The sequence below is a fragment of the Chrysemys picta genome, chromosome 6 (assembly GCF_011386835.1).
Source record: "Chrysemys picta bellii isolate R12L10 chromosome 6, ASM1138683v2, whole genome shotgun sequence".
Taxonomy (NCBI): domain Eukaryota; kingdom Metazoa; phylum Chordata; order Testudines; family Emydidae; genus Chrysemys; species Chrysemys picta.
Genome location: NC_088796.1, coordinates 33,210,097 through 33,229,286, shown reverse-complemented (window position 1 = coordinate 33,229,286; position 19,190 = coordinate 33,210,097). Strand labels below are relative to the sequence as shown.

General features: G+C 39.9%; 1 protein-coding gene across 2 annotated transcripts in view; it reads right to left on the bottom strand.

The window, feature by feature from the left end:
- Positions 1-18,854, bottom strand: part of NDUFS4 (NADH:ubiquinone oxidoreductase subunit S4) — a 55,768-nt gene extending 36,914 nt beyond the window's left edge. The window contains exon 1 of one of the 2 annotated variants that reach the window (XM_065598945.1): positions 18,659-18,854. In XM_065598945.1, the coding sequence (XP_065455017.1) occupies positions 18,659-18,832 (174 nt within the window). In that variant the 5' untranslated portion in view covers positions 18,833-18,854. The remainder of the gene's footprint in view (positions 1-18,658) is intronic. The other variant, XM_065598946.1, reaches the window with a different exon arrangement.
- Between the last annotated feature and the right edge of the window lie 336 nt (positions 18,855-19,190).

The window sequence follows — 19,190 nt, the reverse complement described above, 5'->3', positions numbered from 1 at the left end:
CAAAAAAATTAAAAACTTATACATTTGGGAAGACTGATACAGACACTGAAGTAATAGAGACTTATCTAAAAAAATTAAGGAAAATGTAAAGAAGCCATGTTTAGAAGAGGTCAAATTCCTGTGCTTGCCTGGCTGGTACACAGAATGACCACATGCAGAATATTCATACTCCTCTGGTCTATTCAGTAAGGTAAGACTGAATTCACTGTAAAAAAAAAAAAAAAAAAAGAAAAAAAAAAAAAAAAAGAAAAAGGCTATTTAACCACTTTGTGGGAGACATCTGACTGATCTTTTAGCACTGCCTTTTGGTCAACGGTTGGAGGTATGTTGAAGAAAATTTGAAGTTTCGAAAAAGGAAAATTGGGTCATAATAGGAAGACAGAGGAAAGCCTGAAATCAAACCCCATGTCTCATTCATCATATAATAGTAGGGCTTTGAAAGCACTCATGAAAAAGCATGTATTCTGATCAAGCGTAAAGGGAGTTTTAAGATGACCAATCCTGAACAACAGTAGGTACTAGAACAAATAAAAATCAAAACTCAACCCTTGAATACACAGAACAGAAAGTTAACTCTTGGGAACCTTGCATAGAAAGGGACAAAGCAGAAATAATCTAAGAAAAAGCTAGACAAAGGATGTGAATGTGAAACAAAGTTATACATTAAACCAATGTAACTCTCTAAGCAGTATTTATTGTACATGAGCTCAAAGGCTCCAGGATGGTGCATTTTATATTCTAAAAATAAAATAATATATAGCTAGAAATACATTATGATTAAGAAGTAGATTCAAAACAAACTAGGGCATTTTTTCATGTAGGATATAGATGTTATGATAATAAAATTATTAGTAAAAACTGAGTTTATGGATCTAAAAATTCTCTCTCTCTCCATATATTTATATATATCTGTTTATAAAACAGATTATGTGAAGTCTCTGTATTACAATTTTGTGGCACATAGTGCATGAATAACTTGGTTTTGGAGGAGAAGCAAGTCCGCAATTAAAAGTTGCTACATTCTTAAACAATACTTGCACATCATAATTTCTCCTCTGTCTTCAAAATTATGTTAAATGATAAACACAGAAAAATGAGTTTGAGATAGGTGAAAGGAAAACTGTTCTAGTCTAATTTACACTACAGAAATTGTTACTTTAAAATGGAAAAAAAATCCAAACTGTGAAAATGAAAACATTAAAAAGTGTCGCAGGTATAAGCAGTTATGATGAAGAGTCGATGTATAATGTAATATATATCCCAATTTACAAGGACTAACTGAATTTGCTTTTCTGCTAGAGAAGACTGCATTTTAGGTATACAGGTGTTGCTCATCTGGAGTGTGCCTAAAAAAATACTAAAAAAAAAATAAATATTAACATTGTTTGACCTTTGGCTACTAACTACCAAGTATCATATATCAAAGCCAACTAGTACAGAAGATCACCTGTCTTTGGAAATTGAACTCACAACCTTGTAAGTACTAAATACTTTATTAAAAAGGAAATAAGCACTTTCGTCAGAGTGGCTCAGCACACTAAGAATGAAGCAATCTGAGACCAACTCAGAATTACTATAGTAGCTGTCACAGAACATGTAATGTAAAACGTACAAGATTGTAGATATTAATTTATTTAGCAATGGGGACAATTATAAGATGTTCCACTGATGTCAAGTGACTGAATTGTTTTGCACTATTGCAATCTGTTGTAGAATAACTTCTGATCAGCAATTTGGTGTGTAACTGGGGAAGGGCATTATGCACTACTCCCTAAACCAGAAGACACACGTCTGGAAATTAATCTCTGATCATAATCCTGAGTTGGCAGATTCTCAATGCAACAGTGGAAACTTGGATGTTAGAGGGGAAACAATCCTAACATTTACTAGTATTTAATTAATTTGGCCCACGCAGGATCTTCTTAACTATCGACTGATTTGGGGATTATCTATTTTTGGAAAGGGTCTTGAGAAATGGGGAGAAGGCTGAAGGTGGAGGGAATTTCAATTAAAAACACAGGTGATCTAATTTTGCTATGTCTGCTTTCTGAATGTCAAACTTCTCCCCTCACACACACACATATACATACATATACAGGCCACATCAGTAATAACTGTTCTAAGTGCTCTCTTTGTAGTAAAAAGAACATAAGTCTCAGGGTTTAACACCAACACTGCAAGGAATGAAAGAAACTCAAGTTCCACAACTAGAGCCCTACAATTCTGCGGATATCTGCTTTATATCCGCACCCGCGAATATCCACAGACCATTTTTGCAAATTGCAGATTGGATGCAGATTTTGTATCCACGCAGGGCTCTTTCCATAACCCACCTCTGTGGTAGGAAAGTCTGTGCTCTTTTTCTGGTATAAAATGTATCCTGAATTGTAGAAAATTAAACAAAAAAACACTAGAAACTTTACATAAATTTTAGGTTATACAACATTACTGCATGTCTAGCCTTTCCTCTTGATGTTGCTTCCCTTTTCATTTCATTGAGCATTTATAGTAGCATGCACTGTATTGATAGGTCTGGAGATAACACAAGATAGCGAGGGCCACAAAACCTGGCTTGTAAATTTGTGCATCTTATTCTTGCCTTCCATATCCCCAGAACAGTCCCATTTAAAAACCATACAGCTAACTGTGTGCAAAATAATTTTTTAAAATGTTACTGAGAAACTTCTTGGTTTCACATTTTCAGGCCACAAGTGAAGCCAACTTATCTGTTTGGCTAGAGCAGTGTTTCTCAAACTTGGGATGCCGCTTGTTTAGGGAAAGCCCCTGGCAGGCCGGTCCGGTTTGTTTACGTGCCCCGTCCGCAGGTCTGGCCGATCGCGGCTCCCACTGGCCGTGGTTCGCCACTCCAGGCCAATGGGAGCTGCTGGAAGCGGCGCGGGCCGAGGGACTTACTGGCCATCGCTTCCAGCAGCTCCCATTGGCCTGGAGCAGCGAACCGCGGCCAGACCTGCGGACGCGACAGGTACACAAACCGGCCCGGCCCACCAGGGGCTTTCCCTATACAAGTGGCGTGCCAAGTTAGGGAAACACTGGGCTAGAGAGCCACAATTGCAAAGACAGCTATGACACACACACACACACACACACACACACACACACAAAACAGCTATTTCACACACAACTAATGTGTTTCACTTTGAAATACTTCATAAAAATCAATGAAAGGAAGAAATGCACTGCATTCTGGAAGTAGTAACTAAATGAAACTTACCATTTTGCAGACTTGTCTGCAGTCAGAGTTCACTCTAGTCATGACAGTGGGATTATCAAGCTAATGGACCCCCTTAAATCCTGTCCTGTTTCATTCTTATTCCATCTCCTTTGTCCTGCTTTTCTCCCCCAACCTTTGGTTTCCTTCCTGATCTATAGCTTTTGTCCTCAATTCCACCCCAACCTTATTTCTCTGTCACTATTCTACCATAATTATCCACCTTGCTGCTTACTCATCACACTTGATTTTAAGCCTTATTATGCATTTGTGGATTTGTTTCCAGCTCCAATATGTTCAGCTGCTGCAGATCTGCATTTTACAGTACTGAGAGTGGAACCATCATGACACTTTAGCACGCTTCATTTAGTGTTGCATCCAAACAACACGCACAATGGTGCAATCCCGTATCCAGGAATCAACATTAACTGAACATCCAATAAAAGTCAGGTTGTGTTGTAAATATCATTAGAATCCTTAAGACAGAACTTGGCCAGACTGCAGTAGTCAATAGTTCCAGTTGGACTTCTGGTGGAACATTAGGGTATGCAGCATATTTGCTTTTGATCTTTAACCTCATTACACTGTATCAATAAGATTTAAAACCCTTAGAGACAACATAGAATATAAGAAGTATTACATCTTTCTTTAGGAAGAGTCTAATCACAATGCTCTTTTGTTGTGGGCAAGACTGTGAAATAATTAACTTCTATCATGCACATTTGCCTTTGGCTTGAAACAAATGACCAATTGCAATGCAAGTTACCTCCTGCTAGGGTCTCCTATTATAGTTTTATAGAGTGTTACATCAAACATCTAGATACAACAAACTTTCTAGGACACATTTGAAAATAATCATTATGTAAAACTACTTCAGAAGACAAACCTGATAGAGATAGATATCTATCAGAGAACACTATAGAAGGTAAATATCTACTCTCTTGGGACAATACTACTTTAGACAGATAAGGGATACATTATTGTAGGTTATTAGCACATAAGGTGATTTTACTGTAGTTTATTTTGAGACAAATTAAACTGTATTTTCACTCCACCTTTTTCCTCTCTGGACTTCATGTATCTTAATTTTCCCTTCTCATTTTCTATTTACAGCTAATTTCTTTACTTGCTCTTCCGCTTAATCTAGAGTACTGAGAAAGACATTTTAAAAAAAACCCAAATAAATAGTTTATCTTCTACATTTTCTTATGGTCCCCTGTTCCCTTAGTTACTGCATTATTCCCTTCCTCCACCCCAGTTGATTTTTATTTATATTTTCTTTCCCCTCTGTTGTATTCTCTCTCTATGCTCTTGCCTTTTGAGCAGCTATTAGCTCCTTAAAAGGACTACCTGCTAATGCTGACTAGTTTCCAAAGTGGAATAAACCCCTAAGGCAAAACTAGTGCTCAGGATGCAAAGCTTACTCTTACTATAAATTCCAATTCAAAACACAGGCAACAATATTGAGAGTTTAACCTGTGGCTTCTCATTTTCAACACAATCACCATCTACATTTAGACAAAACATCACTATTGTGAAACTGCACTTCAGACAATTTACAGAGAGCATATAAAGATCCCCTGAATGCATCACAGCAGTGTCAGACTACTTCAGCAAAAAGCTCTACGTTGTTGTTTTAAAAAGATTACAAAAAAAATTAAGTCACTCATTTTTCATCACATTAGGCCTTCAAATATCTAAAAAGAATACCTTATAACTATAATCATGTACAGCCTCTCAATTATGTTGTTTTAATATCTCCCAAAGAGCTTCTGTGCATGAAGTATCAAAGATTAAAAGATCTACTTAAATGTCAATTAAAACCTAATATTTATTTACATTCTGTTGAGTACATTAATACAAATTTTATCATTAACATTTTGTGGGAGGCTTTTTACTTTGTTAGATTAATATTAAGATGGCAACTGGGAAAAGTATACAAATATTAAGGAGCACAAATTTCATGAAAGATATGCCTTCAAATATTTATTTAAAAGTAAACTCTAAATTTAGAGTCAATTTTTTAAAATAGTGAATTAAAGTTCAGTATGAAAATAAACTTCTATATTACTAGTCCAGTCTTATAAACAGCTGCAAGAAATGTTTGCCTACATGAATTCTGTGGCTGCCTACAGTCTGTCTAGCACAGTCAAAAGTTAATTTACTTTCTCTACATCAGTTGCAGGTCAAGGGAAGATTCAGACAGCAATAAATTACAGCAGCTGGAAGTGGCTTGTTAACAAAATGGTATCTAAATATACCATAATGGCCAGCAAGGGACAATGTCACCTTGAAATACATAATAGATAAATTTACACATATTTTTAGTTTAAAGAGAGACCTCTCAGGGCCCTAAGTACATCTGATATAAACTTTAGTTCTAATTTTAAAATTTGAATATACATTAAGGTCAAAAATGAATTTCACCTTATCTCCTTCTAGATTGATCAAAGGACCTATTTTATTTAGTTACAGAAGACTATATATGATACTTCTGGGCAATCTCGAAATACACGTTTGTAAAGTAGTTAGACTTAAGTTCTTACAAGAAGACAATGAACCTCATTATTGAAACAAAACATTTAACAGTGTGACAGTGCCTTGCTTTCACTTAATTGAACTAAAACTTTTTTTAAATTGAAATTCCTCATATTTTTGAAACAGGATGAAAGTAACGTAAATGCAGAAAATTCTTAAAGAAAATGTTTAATCACCACAGGACTCAACCAAATCTACTAAGACTGCTAGATTAAATAGTGCAGAGAGTAAAGGCACTGCACAGACTTCACTCAGTAGTCTATTTATACTAAGACTAGGTTTAAGCTTCCCTATAAAAGTATGTAAAGCTTCTCAGGATTACAGTAAACATGGTTTTTCATTCCCACAACCCAGTCAATAATAGGAAAGTTAACAGTACGTGCAAAAGGTGATTTCCCCCTCCTCCCTCCCTCCCCCCCGCCACTGTTCCAGGAACAGTGGCTCCATGTTAAAATCTGGAGTCTAAATGAAAACGGTTCATTTTTTAGTTTCTAAAGAACCAGCAATCCTCAAAAAAGCATTGTAAGGAAACTATTTCTGTATACAAATGATCTGAACATCAAAAATAAGCGAAACAGCTATGAACAGGATTAAGTCTTCCCTTCCTCCACATACATAAATAGCATAAGCAAGAAAGAACCCATTTCTTTAATATTTCCACAAAATTATGCTATGTAAAACCCTGTTTTGAAGCTTACATAAATAAATGGGAAAATTTAAAAGTTTAGAACAACATGGAAGTAGTACCATACTAACTGCCTTATCTGTAGTACAAATTATATATACAGTGGCAATATGATAGCTGTTTTCAAATAATTTAGGACACAGCCAAGTATTTAAATTTTGAACACTTTAACCCACCCTTGTCCTATTCCCATATCTACTTAAGATATTGACAATCATGAGAGAGTACATAGGTATTAACACAATCACAGTTATCATGTTGGTTTGCTTTTATTTCCAATAAAACTAAAAAATTTAGATACTCATCCACAGCCTGTTCCGTCTCATGCTGCGACAAGCCATAAAAAGCATCCTAAAGAGGTAGCAAGCACTGTTTCATTTCTTAAACATTTTACATTTAATTATCCAGAATTTCCATTAAAGGTTATTTTGGGCCATACCAATTCTGATGCTAACCTCACTTGGAAAATGATTGCTTTGGAGGCAACAGCTCCTACCAGTCACTGAAGACAAGCACCACCCAAAAAGCTGTCTTTTGGGCTTTTCTGATTACATATTGAGGTAAATATTGTCTGAAGTTGAAATTTGCAGTGGAAAACTGTGACTCCACAGTTGACTGAGTTATAATGCCCAAGGCTACAGGAGACACCTACTGAAGGTCATTTTTGTAACCCAAAAGGCAATATTTTCCCCACTATAAATTAAAAACTTGGTGTCTTTTCCCCTATAAAGGATATTTAGGGAGACAAAAAGGTGCAACTAGATGTAATGAAAAGTAGTTAAGAACAGGAAATTTAGCCTGAAAACAATGAGATCTCCTTCTGGTCAGATTTATCAGTCTGTGGAATAGTTCCTCCAAAAAAAGTGATAGAAGCCCCAATACTAGAGTCATTTAAGATCTAGTATACAGAGAGCACTAGAAAATTGACTTTTGGGAAAAATGAGTACTACCAAGAAAGTAAAATAGATAACATAAAAGGTGTCCTTTAAAGCTGTCCTTTAAATCGGCTTCTGTACCCAATGACTGGAAGATGGCTAATGTAACGCCAATATTTAAAGAGGGCTCTAGAGGTGATCCCAGCAATTACAGACTGGTAAGTCTAACATCAGTACCTGGCAAATTAGTTAAAACAATAGTAAAGAATAAAATTGTCAGACACATAGAAGAACATAAATTGTTCGGCAAAAGTCAACATGGTTTCTGTAAAGGCAAATTGTGTCTTACTAATCTAATAGAGTTCTTTGAAGGGGCCAACAAACATGTGGACAAGGGGGATCCAGTGGACATAGTGTACTTAGATTTCCAGAAAGCCTTTGACAAGGTCCCTCACCAAAGGCTCTTATGTAAATTAAGTTGTCATGGGATAAGAGGGAAGGTCCTTTCATGGATTGAGAAATGGTTAAAAGACAGGGAACAAAGGGTAGGAATAAATGGTAAATTCTCAGAATGGAGAGGAGTAACAAGAGGTGCTCCCCAAGGGTCAGTCCTAGGACCAATCCTATTCAACTTATTCATAAATGATCTGGAGAAAGGGGTAAAAAATGAGGTGGCAAAGTTTGCAGATGATACTAAACTGCTCAAGATAGTTAAGACCAAAGCAGACTGGGAAGAACTTCAAAAAGATCTCACAAAACTAAGTGATTGGGCAACAAAATGGCAAATGAAATTTAATGTGGGTAAATGTAAAGTAATGCACATTGGAAGAAATGACCCCAACTAAACCCAGGGTTGTGAGTTCAATCCTTGAGGGGGCCACTTGGGGATCTGGGGCAAAATCAGTACTTGGTCCTGCTAGTGAAGGCAGGGGGCTGGACTCGATGACCTTTCAAGGTCCCTTCCAGTTCTAGGAGATGGGATATCTCCATTATTATTATTATTATTATTATACATACAATATGATGGGGTCTAATTTAGCTACAACGAATCAGGAAAAAGATCTTGGGAGTCATCGTGGATAGTTTGCTGAAGACGTCCACGTAGTGTGCAGCGGCGGTCAAAAAAGCAAACAGGATGTTAGGAATCATTAAAAAGGGGATAGAAAATAAGACGGAGAGTATCTTATTGCCCTTATATAAATCCATGGTACGCCCACATCTTGAATACTGCGTACAGATGTGGTCTCCTCATCTCAAAAAAGATATACTAGCATTAGAAAAGGTTCAGAGAAGGGCAACTAAAACGATTAGGGGTTTGGAACAGGTCCCATATGAGGAGAGATTAAAGAGGCTAGGACTTTTTAGCTTGGAAAAGAGGAGACTAAGGGGGGATATGATAGAGGTATATAAAATCATGAGTGATGTAGAGAAAGTAAATAAGGAAAAGTTATTTACTTGTTCCCATAATACAAGAACTAGGGGCCACCAAATGAAATTAATGGGCAGCAGGTTTAAAACAAATAAAAGGAAGTTCTTCTTCACACAGCGCACAGTCAACTTGTGGAACTCCTTGCCAGAGGAGATTGGGAAGGCTAGGACTATAACAGCGTTTAAAAGAGAACTGGATAAATTCATGGAGGTTAAGTCCGTTAATGGATATTAGCCAGGATGGGGAAGGAAGGGTGTCCCTAGCCTGTTTGTCAGAGGGTGGAAATGGGTGGCAGGAGAGGGATCACTTGATCATTGCCAGTTGGGTTCACTCCCTCTGGGGCACCTGGCATTGGCCACTGTCAGTAGACAGGATACGGGCTAGATGACCTTTGGTCTGACTTAGCACGGCCACTCTTATGTTATGTTCTTATGTGTTCTACCATCACCACTAACTTCTATCATCTGGGCCCTGCATATGCTGGGATTCCACTTCCCCTGAAAGTATTTGGATTTTTGCCCAATGGCAGCAGAATTCTAAGTTTTGGCTGCTGAATTTATGATTTTACTGAAGCTATAAGCTCAACAATTTGTTCCCCCTATTCCCTGGGTCAGAACATGGCTACAGCTTCTTCTTTCTATGCAGCTTTTACCACAAGGGGGAATGAATTACATAAGTAGAGCATTATCACACCCTTACTGCCCATAAAAGCAAAAGCCAAAAAGCAGGACAATAGCTCTCTTGGCTCATCAGGACCAAGATGTGTGCCATGGGAGACAACATGGAAGTTGCGGGGCCAAGCCAATGTGCTGAAGGTCTCGGTCACAGCTCTGTCTCACACAGGATGCAAATATGCAGGGCTGGATAAAGCAATCTGGAGTCCTGAGAACACCACTACATGGGGCCTTGCATGGCTCCCCCATGCCCCAGAGCCTCACCCACCCTCCATCTAGAGTTGCAGGAACCCCCCTCCTCTCTTACAGAGGCTGTAATATGCTTCTCATCCAGGTTCCAGCACTTCAATTTTAATCCAGTCATGGACTTGTGTGGCATTGTGTAGCTTTATTTTCTCAACTGCAAAGGAAGATAGCTACTTGACCTTCAGAAGAGAGTTGAGGATTAAAGTTTATGTAATGTTATGAAAATATAAAGTGTTTATTATTCCTCTCAGACAATGCCAAATGGAAAGAATGTTAGTCACAGGCACCCCTACAGACACACTACAACTACAACAGATATACCCATAGTGTTAAACAAATCTCAGTTAAGGGGGGGAGGGGGCATTTCTAACTTTATCTGCTGTTCCTGGTATGTCCTCTGACAAAAGAACAATTTAAAAAAAATCTCTCCTGAAGAACAGTATTCTAACAATATTATTTAAATAAAAATAAAACCTCTGATGTGTCTTTTGCATTATTGACACAGCAGATATTTCCAAAGCCTATGTCTACATTTGCATTAAGAAAGGCTTTCCAGTGCTCACTCTAAATCTGATGATGACACATCTTCTCTAAGACACTGTACCTGAAACAGGTTAGTAACTATCATATACTATATTAGATGCAGCTGTGTACTTCCTGCAACATGCTAGTCATTCCCAACTTGAAAAATCTCAGCTATGGTAAGTGACCCAATACCCCTTTCTAATATTCTTCCACCTATTAGTTAAGAGAAAAAATAGTTGTAAAAACCAAGATAGCCAGAGGTTCTTGAATTCATTTAATACTAGATACAACTATCTCCTCAAAGTACCAATTATGGAGAAATTTAAATAATCCATCAATAAACAGATATCAAGAGGACACAAGTAATGAATATGATTCATCTGCCGACTGGCAGAGAATGACATGTTAATTGATTGCTTATTACTAGCTATTTGTATTCTGGTATAGGTCTCCACTGTGCTAGGCACTGTATAAATACTATTCTCTCTGTGCATAAACTAACAAAGACTCTGTTCCCCAAGATCTGCTTTACAACCACAATATCAAACATCCAACTGCAAGATGTGCATAGGCGTATCTCAGCCATAGTTAACCTACCTAGGCTTAGTTCTGGGTGTGCTGAGGTGACTCCATTAGTGAGAAAGCAAACAAACACTTTTCTTGCTGTGATTGTGGGTTGTTTTTTTTTTTTAACATATATATAAAAATACATATTTTAAAAGAGAAATTGGAATAAAAATGTGTCTTAACTTTTGAGTATTACCTTCCAGAGTCAAAATATTGTTACAAATCCACTATGTTATAAGAAAAACACAACGTTACTACTTCTAGAACTTCAGTAGTTAGTGATTTGTTTAGCATTGTAGTTATTCCAGACAACCAGAGAAGCACAAATTAACTAACACTATTTTAAGAGGTATGCCAACATGACAGGTAATACTGGAGTACAAACAAGAAAGCAACCAAAAGAAAACTTCATTAAACACAAGAGTGGGGGGAAAAAAAATCTGTTTTCCAAATGAAAAAATAAAATTTGGCACAGAAGTTTATATATCTGAAAGGAAGCATGTCTTAATAGAATTGAGAGCACAGAATTCGGAGCTAGGCAATGAGAGTTATTTTGCTACTGATTCACTCTGTGACCTTGGCCAAATCAATTAACAAATCTCGTCAAAATTTTCATATTTGGGCATCTAAACCCACACAAATTACTGCAACTCTGACATTATAATCAAAAAGGCTGACAAATGAGGTGCTGTAGTCATCCTGAAGAGGTCGGAGTATGAATGAGAGGCTGCTAGGCAACTCCCTGACACCATATTCTACAGGCCATTACCCTCTGATCCCACTGACGGGTACCAAAAGAAACTACACCTTCTGCTCAAGAAACTCCCTGAAGAAGCACAGGAACAAATCTACACAGTCACACCCCTAGTGCCCTGACCAGGGGTATTCTATCTGCTACCCAAGATCCATAAAGCTGGGAATCCTGGATGCCCCATTATCTCAGGCATTGGCACCCTGACAGCAGGATTGTCTGGCTATATAGACTCTCTCCTCAGGCCCTACGCTACCACTCCCAGCTATCTTCGAGACACCACTGACTTCCTGAGGAAACTACAATCCATTGGTGATCTTCCAAAAACCACCATCCTAGCCACTATTGATGTAGAAGCTCTCTACACCAACATTCCACACAAAGATGGACTACAAGCCATCAGGAACAGTATCCCCAATAATGTCACGGCAAACCTGGTGGCTGAACTTTGTGACTTTGTCCTCACCCACAACTATTTCAGATTTGGGGATGATTTATACCTTCAAGTCAGTGGCACTGCTATGGGTACCCACATGGCCCCATAGCATGCCAACATTTTTATGGCTGACTTAGAACAACGCTTCCTCAGCTCTCGTCCCCTAGCGCTCCTACTCTACTTGTGCTACATTTATGACTTCTTCATCATCTGGACCCATGGGAAGGAGGCCCTTGAGGAATTCCACCACGATTTCAACAATTTCCACCCCACCATCAACCTTAGCCTGGACCAGTCCACACAACAGATCCACTTCCTGGACACTACAGTGCAAATATGCAACGGTCACATAAACATCACCCTATACCAGAAACCTACTGACCGCTATACTTACCTATATGCCTCCAGCTTTCATCCACACCACACCACATGATCCATTGTCTATAGCCAACCCCCAAGACACAACCGCATTTGCTTAAATCCCTCAGACAGAGAAAAACATCTACAGGATCTCTATCAAGCGTTCTTAAAATACCCACCCAGGGAAGTGAAGAAACAGATTGACAGAGCCAGAAGGGTACCCAGAAGTCACTTACTACAGGACAGGCCCAAAAAAGAAAGTAACAGAATGCCACTAGCCATCACCTACAGCCCCCAACCTATCCTGAAGGACGATCCCTCACTCTCACAGACCTTGGGAGACAGGCCAGTCCTTGCTTAGTCAGCCCCCCAACCTGAAGCAAATACTCACCAGCAACTACACACCACACAACAGAAAAACTAACCCAGGAACCTATCCCTGCAACAAACCCCATTGCCAATTCTGATTATTCAGGGAACACTGTCATAGGACCTAACCACATCAGCCACACCATCAGGGGCTTGTTCACATCATTTGACCCCGCAGCTTCCCGCAGCCCCCATTGGCCTGGAGCGGCGAACCATGGCCAGTGGGAGCCGCGATCGGCCAAACCCGCAGACACGACAGGTAAACAAACTGGCCCGGCCCGCCAGGGTGCTTACCCTGGCGAGCCGCGTGCCAGAGGTTTCCGCCCCCTGCTCTATGTTCTCAAGACTGGTTTCTAATTATTGTGAACATATATCTGCATAGCTACAATACATACAAACTCAAGAACAAGAACTCTGGGTTTCCTATTTTGCTTGGACACAAAGTGTGCATTTATGACAAGCTTGGAGAATTTCTGCCACACCACCTCCATAAATACATCTCTGCTTTCACATACTGATAGTCGAGTAAGTACTTATGATGTACTACTCCAATATTAGCAATCAGATTCATAACATCCTTGCAACAAAATTATGCCTGGTAGATAATAGATCATTCAAGAAAGATCATCTATCCACCACAGCACATGTAGTTGTCAGAAACTGAAGAAAAATGTTAAAGGACAATCTGACATTGTAGGATGCATGTTACTAGATGTTGAACATGAAATCGATTACTTTTGCCACAGAAGGAAACAGTTTTCCACTCTGACCTGAAATACATCATGAAAAAGAGTGTGCTTATTGTAATTTCCACTCCCTCTAGAAAATGGATTGCACTTGCATTACTAGTTAGAGTACTAACCTTCAAAACATTGATCTAAGCAATTCTAATGTAGTCACTCCTATGTCCTCTGTGTCAGCATATTAGCTCAAGTCATCTGCTGCTGGCCTGTTTGGCTCACCACTAACCTAAAAATGCCACGAGTGCCCACTGATTCAGGAATTTGGCATCCATGCACTGGCATTTCCTGCCTACACAAGTCAGAAATATTGCTGCTCATTCAATTCTTTTAAGCAAAAAAGCAAATACTTGTCATCCCTCCTCCCGCTTCCACCTTGTGCTTTCAATGATTAGGTCAACGTTGTTGAGAAGTTCAAATATGGCATGTTTTGCAAAGTACCTAACTGCCCGTGCCACTTCAACTGGAGTCATAAGTAACAATCAAGGTCATCTAGAGAATCTAGAGGAAAACTTCTCATCAGATTACTGGAAAATGATCCCAGGAATAATTTTCAAACTCAGATGACACCCATACTGTCCTGCCCCAAAACTGAGAGAAAAATCAGAAGCTTCATGTGCACAAGACTGTAAGATTCGTTTAGGCCATTGTAAATGAGCCTGATGCTTGAAGTTACTCATTCTAATTCTAGACAGCTTCAATTCAAACTACCAGAGAAATTCTCTTTTTATAATCTAGGCGCACCAGTTGCTTTTGTACTGCATCAATCCTCCATCAGTATGGACCAAACCCTATTTTGAACTTGGATAAGAGAAAGAATTGTGCTGCTACAAGACCATCAAGCCAATCATTCAAGTACCCTCATAACTTAAAATTCTAGCATCTTATTCAGGGATCTCTTGACAAGAACACTACCTTTTAGTGGAATGACAGTGGCCCTAATCAGGCCTGGAACACATTTTTCAACTAAGGACAATGACATATCCATATTCTTACCAAAATCACTTCAGAATCCATGCAGAGCAGATAAGATCTCAGTTTAAATTCTCATCCAAAAGAGATCCCCACACAATAAACTGCAAGGTATACAGTTTATCTGCCAATGAAAGATGAAGGGTGATGTCAACCTTGCTAGGAACTGAATCCAAGGATCCAGAATCCACCTAAGTATGTCCCTTATAAAGGAACCAGCATCATGGTATCTGAATGCTTTACCAACTAATTATTCCAGAATAGGATATTAAGCTATCCTATTTGACATTCCTTATAGGAAACACTTTCTCTAAGACTCAGCCAACTCTGAATGGTAGTGTTAAATTGAGGACCCAAAATATAGCAGGCAAGTCACTTGTTACCACAGGACCTTATGACAACATCTATTACCTTAAAAAAATGTAAGTGTTCCTTTAAGGCTCCTTTAAGTTTATGGTGACAAAATTAAATTGGCTGCTCTTCTATAAGTAAAAGCCACAAGAAAAGCAGGAGAATGCCACACTGCACTAACATCAGATAAAATTATTCATAATGTAAAGGTACAAATATATATATCCAAAAGTTATTAAAAGGAGAACCAAGGCAACAGACAGGCTGAGGGGAATGCAGTGTCTAGGAACTCGTGAAAAGAAACCAGTACTGGCCAATCCTAACAAAATTTCTCATTTACTTTAATAAAAAGTTTTAGTTATACAAGGAGTGCATGATCAAGACTTACGAGAACTCTCGCCACCCTCAGGCTCTGAAGATTTTGGCAAATCCTGCTACATTATTTCTAGATCTAATTAAATAGTCAAAAGTTGCATCCACCTACGAGATAGAAAACTCCTTGTATAAATATCACGTGAAGTCTGAAATTCCTATCTTCATCTCTTGGGAGAGAGGAAGCAAAACCAAAGCATTTCAACTAGAATAAGAAAATTCTAGAAAAAATTTAGTTTAGATGTAGATTTTTCTTCCAAGCTCTCAAAAATTTTCATCTTATGACAATTTCAATATAAGACATCAAGAAGACCGAGGTCTATGCAAATTATTATTATTTTGTTAAAAGCAGTAAAGTTTAAGAGTTGAGATATAACACCTTAAAATCAAGCACATTATGAAGGTGTACTGACACTGTCATCGTAACTCAGTATCTTTCTGGCACATTGTTTTCTTCAGGTGGGGTGTGTGTCAAAATACCAGGACCCTGATCCTGAAAGTTGCTGTATATGGGCAGATGCGTGCACCCATGCGGAGCTCATTGAAGACTCGAATGCAGCTGCTGTTAAAATTCCTACAGCTGCGATATTTTTGATACAACTATTTGTGTGGCATTTGACTGCAATGCTACAATATTTCAATTAAGAAATGCTAATTTTAGGAGGTTCCACCACCCTACACCCACACATACTCTTTTGTAAAAAGGGAAGATTGGGTAAAACAGCAGAGTAAAATTTTCACAACTACTACTACTAAAGTGAAAGTTCTTCCCGCCATGGCCGGATTTAGAGGCAGGCGACCGCCTGGGGTGCCGGGCTTGGGGGACGCAATTCAGGGTCCTATTTTTGCTGTTAGCGACAAAAGGGAACACAGAATGTTCCAAATAAAATGTTTCGGGTATTCCGTATGTAGATTCATTTTCACTAACCTCCTAGAATGTTCTGGACCTTTGTAGAATCTTGTGGAACCTTCCAGACTTTCTGAGAACTACATTTTCCTCAAACCTCCTAGAATGTTGTCAGCCATCCCCTCGTGGGTATGTAAGGGGCGGGGCATTGCCAGTCAGTCTTATATGACAGGGATAATTATGCATCAAAGTCATGAAATGGGCTACAAATAAAATAAAGAATAAGGCATTCAAAAGTTTAACAAATGGAAGGGGAACACGCTGAAGACATTCCTCGTCTGGGACGTCATTTGGTCTAGGGCAGGCCCTGCTTCCAGCATCACGTTTCTGGGCTCCTGAGGAATTTTTATGTAATTTGCTCCAATAAGCTTGTCACATGCATCCCACTTTCCTCTTATTCTACTTAACTGCCACTTGATTTAACAAAGATAAAATCAAATTGAAGGGTTTTTTAAAAAAACTCAGGACAGAAAATGGTCACAACTTGGTATTTCTGAAGCTGCATGCTTTAATTTCAATTTATTTGTGAAGAATTATGGGGGGGTCCTGAATCTTCTGGGACTCTGATACCCTGTGTTCTGCTGGGTCTAAAATAAATAAATAAATAAATAAAAAAGCATGAATGCTGTTTCAGGCTGAACTCACAATTTCCTTGATTGTGGGTGTTTAAACTCAACCTTAAAATCATTCAGAATCAGGCCTGGATCCTCCAATTCATTGTGCACCAGTCAACTGCTGTGCCCATGCAGAGCCCCAGAAATTTAATGGGGCTCTATGTGCACATAGCAATCCATGCAATGAACTGTGTACCATAAAGTATTACGAACCCTGAACTCCTCACAGAATAAAGGTTCTATTTTCCTTTTTCACTTATATGACTTCCCCCACTATTACCACAGTAATCACGTCTGCAAAACACCCCAGTGAGGTAGGAAAGTACTATTTTGCAGATAGGAGACTGAGAAACAAAGAGACCAAGTGACTTGCCCAAGGTCACATACAGGAAGTTAAAAGGCAGAGAAAAGAATTGAACCTGGGTCTCCCAGTCCCAGCCCAGTGCACTATCTACCATCCTTCTTAAGTATAAACAAAGATCATTTTGCATAGTTAAATAAAAACCTCAAGCATTTAATATTTAAAAAAAAAGGCTTTTTCAGTGCTAGCTTTATTTTAGAATCTCTTGCTACACGTAATTTTAACTCATGTTTCACCTTTGTGCATCAGAATTAATAAAAACTTGACTTATTAATAAACAGATTCTAAAGAATTTCACAACAGATGCAGGAATAATTTTACACAGTGTTCAACTGCTGTCACCTCAAGGAGGAGGACATCAAGAGCACCAAAACAACAGAGGGAGAAAGAGAGAAGGTTAATATGACCAAGGACACTCATCCAACAAAGACCACTGATTCTTGATGTTCAACAGAGGCTCTTTTTGTTTTTGAGATACATCTGGGGAGAAACCTCCCTCACAACGAGCCGCATGGAACTCATTTTCTCCCCTGAAGAAGGAGAAAGGGCACCAAGATAAGAAACTCTGGTCTGAGGGTGTTTATACATCTCAAGCCTGATGTTTAGAATAGTGGTTCTCAACCTTTCCAGGCTACTGTACCCTGTTCAGGAGTCTGATTTGTCTTGCGTAGCCCAAGTTTCACCTCACTTAAAAACGACTTCCTTACAAAATCAGACATAAAAATACAAAAGTGTGACACAGCACACTATAACTGAAAACATGATTACTTTCTCATTTTTACCATATAATTTTAAAATAATCGACTGGAATACAAATACTGTACTTACATTTCAGTGTAATACTTCAGCCTGCTTTTCACATGTGAGCCTTGTCTGAAGCTCAGATCCCCATGCCACAGGGGGCTACACAGAGCTAAGTTACATGTTTCAGCCCCTAGATGAGTTGAGTACCCCCAGAAGACCTCTGCATACCTCCAGGAATACACATACCCCTGGTTGAGAACCACTGGTTTAGATCACCAAGCCTAAGGTCTCCAGCTTAATAAACAGTAACACAGAAGTCTTTCAGCCTTCAAGACATTTTGCAACCATTAACTAATCATCAACTTGTTGAGGGGGCCAGAGGAAGTGCCCAGGTGAACAGTCGCTCTATTTGATCTGTAACACCAGAAGGGTGAGGATAAAGCAAAAGCACAGCAGGAGGGCAGGGGATACACCAGGGGAGCGGAACAAGGAACACCACCACTCTCTGTCTTCCTCACACCCCGGCAGGCGGCCACGGCCCTCGGAAACTGGGCACCTTGGGCCTGTGTTTCAGCAGCGCCCAGCAAAGCCCAGGTGGCCAGTCGTGGCAGGTGCCAGAAGCGCTGAGGCCAGGCCCCTGGTGAACACGGGCTGCGGCGGCACAAGCCCCTGCGGGGCCCGAAGGGGGAGGAATGGGAAAGGCCCCGGGAACCCCTCCCCAGCACAGGGGCTGCGAGCGCCGCTCACACTGGGCCCCACGGGGGTGCTCGCTCTCCCCAGCGGGGCCGGAGCAGGCGCCCGTTATTCCCCCCGAAAGCAGCCGCCCCACTGACAACAACGGGCCCGCGGCCGGAGCCAGTCATACCCCGCCCTCCGGGCCGGGACCGGGAGGGGTGTCCAGGGCCCCCGTTACCTGGCCGGAGTCAGGCAGGCAGCGAGCGCGCCTCTCCCCCTCGCAAGCTGCCTCCGAGCCGCTGACATTGACAACGCCGCCGCCATGGTGGTGGTGCCAGAACCGCTCTGAAACGGCGGCCTCCCAGGGCCAAAACTCCTCCGCCCAAAGAGGAAACGCGAAGGCGCCAATCATCAGCTACCTCCCGGCAAGCGGGGGACGTGGGGAGAGGGAGAGGAAATGGCAAAGAGGGCGGGGAGGGAGACCAGGCAAGGAGATACCTGGATCTTTCCGATTTTTTACATCCAAGCCCCTAAATTGTAAAATAAAGACGTCTAGGCATTCTTAGTATTTCAACAAATCCCAGACCCTGGCATAGTGTGGTGCAAATGCACTACAAATTGGTGCAAATTGGCAGCTAGAAATGTTTGGGCCTATTCCTCTCCTAATTATATGTCATAAACAGAGAACAAAAGAATGCTCTTCTTATACAAACAATTCAGACCCCGAAGCATCTGAAAGCAATATCATTACAAATATCCCGATTTAGCAC